This window comes from Xiphophorus couchianus, chromosome 4 (genome assembly GCF_001444195.1).
Source record: "Xiphophorus couchianus chromosome 4, X_couchianus-1.0, whole genome shotgun sequence".
Lineage (NCBI taxonomy): Eukaryota > Metazoa > Chordata > Actinopteri > Cyprinodontiformes > Poeciliidae > Xiphophorus > Xiphophorus couchianus.
In genome coordinates, this window is record NC_040231.1 from 25,823,641 (window position 1) to 25,831,863 (window position 8,223).

The window sequence follows — 8,223 nt, forward strand, 5'->3', positions numbered from 1 at the left end:
TTAAAGTATTGAGTCTTATGCAAACTATGTGGGAGAGTATTGGTGTTTATTGAAAACAGTGTAGCTACAGGTGTACCTGACTTTGACTAGTCAACACTATGTATGGGTGAGATTATTTAATAACAGCTAAAGTGTCCAAATAGACTGATTTCAGCCAATCAGATGAAGTCAGTTGGACAGGATTAGTAAAAGATCTGCTAGATTTGAACCATAGTATCTCCAGGTATTTAATCATTTTTAGGCAAGACATGAATCTCATGTTAACCCTTTACATGGTTATCTGCTTGAGTACAAACATGAAGCACTGCAGAACTATGATTGGTTGAATGTAAAAGGTTTACAAAATCTTAAGAAAATCGAAACAAGATGAATTTCATAGTGTAGAAGCATTTGCAGAAACATAGAAGCCTAGAGCATTTACCGCCATTAATGACTTCATGTCTTGCAATTAAGTTTCTATTGTACTGATAAAAAGAAACCTCTAAAACAAAAATACAAGAAAAAGAAATTGACATCACGATGCATTAGAGCACAAAGGCTTCACAAGACGAGACACATCACAAAGAAGATTTGTAACTGGAGCTAAAAATGTGTGGCTAGTCAAGGGGACCAACAAACATGAAGCAATTCTGCTAGGAGGAATGGGCCAAAATCTTAGCAAACTACAGTAAAAATTTTATAGAAGTATACCCCCAACATGTTAATACAGCCATGTAGTTTAGGATTCTACTAAATAAGAGAATGTGTGAAATTTATTCATACAAATAATCTCTCAATATTCTGGTATTCAGCTTCTGCAAATAATTTTGGTAATCCCAACTGACCTAAAACAGAAAACAGATCTTGATTTAAAATCATTGACAAAAAGTTAATGTGCTTAGCTAGTGCATGTAAATATCTGGCTTTGGGTTTATGTATCCCCGTAGCCTGCATGATCAATATGTTCAATGACGAGCATATTCTCATCACAGTTTCACAAGGCCAAACTGCTCTGTTTAATCAATCCCTGATCCCAACCACAAAGCAGCTGGAGGAAATAACTGCAAACACCACTGAAGTTAGAAGAATGTGCTGCTAAAACAGCAACAGCATCTATCTCAATGACCAAGTCAAAGTTGTTTTGTTTTTTACGTTACAGTTTTTCCCATGTGCACCTCTGGGTTCATGAGGTTTGCAAAATATCGATGAAGTCTTGCCAATGAAATGGATTGCTTTGCAAAAAAAAAAAAAAACTCAGACCAGGATTTATCTATGGTTCAGCGGCGACACTTTCACTGTGACGCAACCATCATAAGAGGCTTATGCACTTGTAGTTTGTGTGATCTCATATCCCATCGGTTTAGAATCACTGTGAAAAACAGGGAAAATTTAAATACTTTGTGAAACTGCATATTAAGTACAGCCAAAAGCTTAGCATGAAAATACACCAAGCAATTAGAAAGACAATAAAAAGACAACATGTGGGGCAGAAGAGCACAAAAAGAGAACTGAGAAGCCTGAAGTAATCAATGCTGCACAGACTAAAACCTATATTTACACTGTGATCAGTGCCACTGGGGAATAACAGTGCTGAGTTTGACCCCAATGAACTCAAGCTGCAGATATGTGTGTATTTGTGTGCTGGAGAACTGGTGTGGGTGGCAGATTCATCCTCCATGTGTTTGGTCTCTCATTGCCCCACTCCCCACTAATGACTGCTGTGTGCTCAGTTTCACAGCCTTGTGGTAGTCGCAGAATACACACAGAACTTTATAATGCACCCACAGATAAGTTTATGACATGCACCTTCCACTGTGGCATGCATCATGTTTGAAGCAGAGCTCCAACAATATAAATATATATGTATATATATATAAAAAAAAAAAATCACAGCACATTGTATCCACTCACAATACCATGTGTGAGTGATAAAGTACAAAACATTAATCATCTGCGCTTGAGTTGAAGTTGCATAAGCATAAAAAAAAAATGATGTTGTTGTAAGCATTGATTTTTAGCTGGGTGGGAAATGCAGTTTTCAATGTCCGTTTTACGAAACGGCATCAAGCTTTCCATGCAGGTTGTTTCACTGAAAGAATAAAGCAACCCACTGCGCAGGTAATATTGTAATGCTGACATTTAAATTCAGTAAGAAATCCACAAAAAGCATTATGATTATTGGTATTTATGATGTGCCCATCAAGGGAACTAAAATACTAAATGGCTTACATTTAAATTGTGGTACTTTTATGGATAATTTACTCTAAACGTGGATATATCCAGAAGCAACATTTTACAAGACAAAACAAAAATACAGCTTAGGCCAATTGGCATACCTTTGTCAGAAACTAACCTTTATGAATAAGTGAAATATTTATTTCTGCTTTTTCTCAAAGTCCGGGATGCACGACCTACATCCCAACTGAACCAACTGAGCAAACAAACACAAACGTGCACACACACATACGGGATGTACACTTAATCTCAGCTGAAGGGGAAATGAAGGGAACGCTGAAAACGGACATTCTCTCCCGTCTCCTAATTTTCTCAGAGGAGCTTCACAAATAATTTCACATCATTTCCGGCTATTTTATTTGAACTCCTTCCCTTTGGGGAATCCAAAAAATGAATGCTCTGATCCAACAAAAACCACAGCAAAGCCTTTACCTTTGCACTTCACTCGATACATTTAAGCCATATTTTGGCAGATCTGCAATCCATGATCTTGTATCTTGTTTTTCAGTGAAGAAATTATCGATATGGGAAGAAAAAGGAAGAAGAGCTTCCCAACTCTCCTGCCAGTGGACTTCAAGTTTTTCACACAGAATTGCAGAGTACAGTTTTACATACAGTCACAGCAACACAGACACACACTGAGCTTAGTAAGGAAGCTTTTTGACCGGCAATGAGCTCATTGGATCTGAATGTCTTCCTGTGGTGAATACTTTTTTGTTGCCTTCACACAATATTCCTTTTTTCCCCCCGCTTTGCTTTATAAAGAGGAAAAACAAAAAAACTCTATCACAGATACAATTTTCCCTCCCTGTCATTCTTTTATCTGTTCTGCTAAAAAAGGCTTAGTTTCGTAATACTTCTCCTAAATCAGCTTAGCTGTTGTGTAATTTTCTTGCCCCTGAAAAAGCAGGTTTTTGGGTTGCCAGGTTAGCGATTTAGCTTGCAGTTTTATGTGCCAATATGTGTGAGAGAGGGTGTGTGGGTAAACAGCAGACTTGACAAATGGCCAATGGTCTAAATCAGACTCAATTAAGATTTATGGTGGGCGAGGTGCTCCAAGTAAAGAATTCAGACAGTTTAAGTGTGTGTGCACATGGTGGTAATTTTCCTGTGGCAAGTTTTAGTTTTCTGTTTCACTTAAACAAGTAAAATTACAATAAAATTATAGTTACGAGGAAAGAGTAGATGCTTTTTATAGCATATTGGGACTGGTTTTATCCCACTTGAGTCCTGATAGGCTTACTGTACTGCTAAGAGCAGATGCTGTACCATAAACACACTGAAAATGGCTTTCAGACGTCTTTACAACCCCACATGTGCCTGACATCAGAGAAGAATGGGGCTCCCTCTGTCATAATTGGAGTGTTTGCAGATATATAATTGCAAACACACACACACACACACACACACACACACACACCCACACAACGCAGCTGGAATGCTACTTTGAATTATTTTGGATTCACGTCAATACGTTTACTGTAAAGCCTTCATTGGCGAGCAACATATATTTATGCGTTTGTAAGAACTAACATTTATCAACACATGGACTACCGTCAGTGTTAACTGAAACGACTGTTTATTGCCATCTAAAGGAACAACAACAACAGCAAACAAAAAAAAGATTGCAAAAGCTCTTCCTCCAACTGTATGCCTGCTTGATCACATGCAATTCCTGGAAATGTTTCATTGTGTCATCCTTCCAAAAAAACAAAGGAATGTGGAAAGAGGTGGTCTTGCAAATCGCAGCTTTTGTTATTTAGAAGGTATTCACCACACTGTCTGAAGGTCTGCAGTACAACTATTCGTCAATGTTTAAAGGATAACTTGCTAAATGTTGACAAATGACACAAAATTAGTAGCATAATTTAGTTCTGTAGTAGTTTTTCCAACCCAACATGTCTGACTAAAGTCCATCTGGCAGAGTGACCACTGTCTCCTGAAGCGGTCACTTTGCTTCTCTGGTAAACGCCACAGCAGTTGGACACATTGGACCTATTCAGACAAATCAGAGCCTTTAGAAGCATGGCCTCTTGCTCATTTACTCATTTGCAAAGACAAAATCATTAAGAAAAACAGAGAGTTATGCTGCAATAAAGCAGCATGCAGCACAGGTTTTGCACACTGCGTAAGATCTGTAATGGATTAATGATGATGCAAAAACAAGCATGTATAACGTCATAAATCTAAAGAGGAAATGCCATATGCCAGAATACATGCCATAGGGGGAAACAGATACAAACCAACTACAAACTACAAAGTTAGAAGCAGTTGGTTTATTTTCTGCTTATCTGATGCTTTTTGCACCTCAATCACCCAGAATAAAGAGCGTCTGGTTCTGGAAAGAGGTCATAAACATTCATTTTATCTATAATGATCTTTCGTAGTATATTTTCTAAATGACACTTCTTAGTCATTTATTGCCAGAAGGGTCCCTTGCCAGGTTGAACAGCAAACAGTCATGGATGCAAACTTGTGATGACCTGTATTCTCTGTCAGCATGTGAGTAAACAGTAGGTTTTCCCTCGGTTGACTGAGCAAGCTTGGTAACTAACCAAACTGATTTCTTGACATAATCCATCAAAATCAATGAACACCTTCCTAAACCAACACATTTCAGTACTCACCATTTTTACCACGAAGCAGGAGTTTATTGATTAACTAATAGAGCAGAATGTTCTTTGATATGCAAGATTTTACAAAAAGACTCTAATTATAGCCTGAATACTAACTTAGGGTAGAGAAAGGGAAAAAAATGCATGCACACGCTATAGTTGGTGTTCTCTCTAGTGTGACATCATTTAATAGATAAATATGGGTGTCAGTAACATCATAACAGTTTTGGTAAAAAATAACTAGCAATATTTCAACCAACATTATAAAAATGTTTTCATGGTGATCCTTGAAAGTCTCTTCCAGGTTCATTGCTGACCAAATATGCTCATAAACAGCTTCTTAGTTTATTTTTGAAGCAACTAAACAAAAATACTTGGTGTTTCTTAGAATAAAAACAAAAAGTAGAACTGACTGACAACTGAGCTGAGTGACATTAAATTGTCTCAAGGTGAGTTCATCTGTACATTAACTAAATATAGATTTTTTTTTAACCTACCTTCTGCCATCTTTGTTCTTTCCTACTATGTCATACCCATGCATCTAAGCTAAGGCCATAATATTAGAAAAACATGTAATAATGTTTAAGGATTTCACAGTTTTGATAAGACTTTCAATAAGTAGACAAGTACTCAAATAATCTATTCCTGCTTGCAGTAAAACAAAACATATTGAGCTACTGGGAAACAAAACCCAACAAAACAGATTTATTGCAATAATAATACATTTATGATGTATTGTAGACTATTCAAATCATTGTAAGGCAATAAATATCTTTAAGTATTTTCATTAAATATGACAATTAATGGTCATAAAAAATCCTCACTTCTCTTATACTTGAAATATGTCTTTTTATAGATTTTATAATTGTTTTCTGATCCCTGTTTGGACTACTTGACTCTGTCAGAATAAGGAACATGAGAGATGACCCCCTACTGGTAGACATTATTTATTAAGAAATAAAACCTAATTTCTTCACAGCAAGCTTAAGGTAAAATATACAAAAAACAACAACAAAATCAGTTTGTAAAATTGGGCACAAAATAAACTCCTTGTTGGTAGGATTTGTGCAAATCATCCATATGCTGCCATTTAAAAAAAATGGCACAAAACAACCAGAGGTATGACATGGCAAAGAGGTGAAATAACCACCATTCAAAATCTGACACCATCCCAAGCATCGAGTGTCCCACGAAGGTTATAATAATGGAACAAGGAGACAGGCTGGTCTTGGTATATTTTAAAAGTATTGGCCAGATTATGCAGATCTAGGTTTGTTGTGTTGCATGAGCTTTTCCCCCGTTCAGAACTGCCTCTCTGGGTCCTTGTGCTACAGAGAAGGAGGCTGTTTAGTCCTGTCAGCACAGCAGCTCGTGTCCCGTGTCCCTCCCAAGGTGACTTCTCTGTTGTTGGCAGGCAGAGCCATGAAAACAGCTCACTAGAGTCTCTCACTGCATCTCCCACACAGACATTCATCATCATTTAAATGCCACTCGGAAATCTGCCATTATGCCTTCCTGTTTTCATTTATTTCTTCTTTACCCTTATTTGATTCACTGTTTTTCTAGGAAATCAACACGCCAGATAAAACAAAAGCGAGGCAGCATTCATTAAAATTCTCTCCAGTGCCTTTTGGCCTTGACTACCGTGAGATTTAATTCATGGCCAAGTGCCAAACATGAACACCTGACCTTTTCCTCGTCCAGATCTCATAGTGGAGATTGCTCACCTACACAGCAGAACACAGACCTCCCACACAATGTCTCACGCAGCCAGGAAAACGTACTTTGCAAGCAGCTGTCTGTAAATTTGAGTCAGAGACTGCAGCTCCAAACGCGAGCATCATCATTCTTTATTAACAAAACTTTGGGGCTTAAATTGCAGGTGTCTTGTCACCACCAGTGCATTAAATAGGCCATTGTCCCATGTCTACAGTAGGTCATCTATTTTGGTCCAGGTTAAGTCTCTACACGGGAGTAGGTGTGCCAGTTTCCTATCTGTGTGCGTCTTCCTCTCTCCCTCCCGGGTAATTGATTAAGAGGATTCATCTGGGTGCTGCATGTTAAGCACAGACTGCAACCAAAAACACACACACATTGACAGGCTACTAATATCCACACAAACACAGCCGAGCACATTGGTAAGTTCCACTTGAGTGGACACTGCACTATTTACACACATTCCCAGAGGATGCATCATGAAACTAATCATATTGATGCATACCTAATTCTAACTCCCACTTTAAAGTTGAGCAAATATCAGAGCCATTGGCTGAAATTTTTATGATTTACCTTGTAGGGAACCCATAATTTAGATTTATGGGTTTGTCATATTTATAAGCAACACGCTAAAGGGACACACTTGATTCCTGCCGCTGTTGGCAAACAAATCATCTGACTGTCAGTTGATTTGTTTTCCTCAAGAAAGAGCAGCAGATCTAGATCACACCAGCAGTTGTGTCAACTTGCCAAGAATAACATTTTAATGCACATTAAAAACAACAGATATTTCAGTAAGCTGATCCCATCGGCAGTGTTGAGGCAGCAACAGCAACCTTGCTCAACTTTAACACTACTTAAAAGCTCTTCTTCTATCATCTACAAAAAGCATAACCATGACCAATAACATCTGGCATAAATTTTAAGACAGAGTCAAAGTTACATCTGGAATTGAAGTCTTTCCTACCTTTGTGACAGTCATGCAGAACCAGTGGGTGAGGAGCAGGCCAACGTCCCCTTCAAGCAAAGAAGAGCGCCGCAGGAGTGGCACAGTGATGAGGAGGAGAGGAGGGCAGCTCTGCTGAATATGCAGAGGGGAGAGCAGAGAGAGGAGGGGACAGTCAGGTTAGTGTGTCTGGCTCACTCAGTGCGAAGGGGCCGACTCCTGCTGCAGTGAAGTAATAGCTGGCAGTCGGCGTGTGGCTGGTTACTACAACAGGGAAAAGCTCCCAGCTAGGATACACCCCTCCTCCCTCACTAGCTGCTAACTCGCAAACCCACCCACACAGGGATGATGCACGCAAAGCCTGCCCGCCTGCCACTCGCAGCTCTTCCCGCTCTCTGATATGATTAGCGATGGGCTAATACAGCTTATCGATGAGCAGTGGGGAAGGGCTGCAGGAGGAGGTGGGAGCAGGGCTGCCTGCCTGGGACGGGGAGCAGACTGCAGAAACAGAGGAGGAGGGAGGGAGTTGGACGCTGTGTCGCAGTCTGCTACTCAGGCATGTCAAATGGTGAAAATGAGTGTGGCGTTCTTTTTACGTTAAGAAGATTTAAAAGGCACAGAAACACATTTGGAAGTTGTCTTTAAATTAACAATAATGCCCTTCAAATAAATTAAGTCAATTTATCTAGCCGAGGATGTTCATGGAGGGGTATTCTCTAAGAGGAGGATGTG

The 8,223-nt window shown here is 39.2% G+C and overlaps 1 protein-coding gene across 1 annotated transcript in view; it reads right to left on the bottom strand.

The window, feature by feature from the left end:
- Positions 1 to 7,879, bottom strand: part of coro2ba (coronin, actin binding protein, 2Ba) — a 36,719-nt gene extending 28,840 nt beyond the window's left edge. The window contains exon 1 of the mRNA XM_028014184.1: positions 7,513 to 7,879. Within this exon, the coding sequence (XP_027869985.1) occupies positions 7,513 to 7,527 (15 nt within the window). The 5' untranslated portion in view covers positions 7,528 to 7,879. The remainder of the gene's footprint in view (positions 1 to 7,512) is intronic.
- Positions 7,880 to 8,223: the final 344 nt, after the last annotated feature.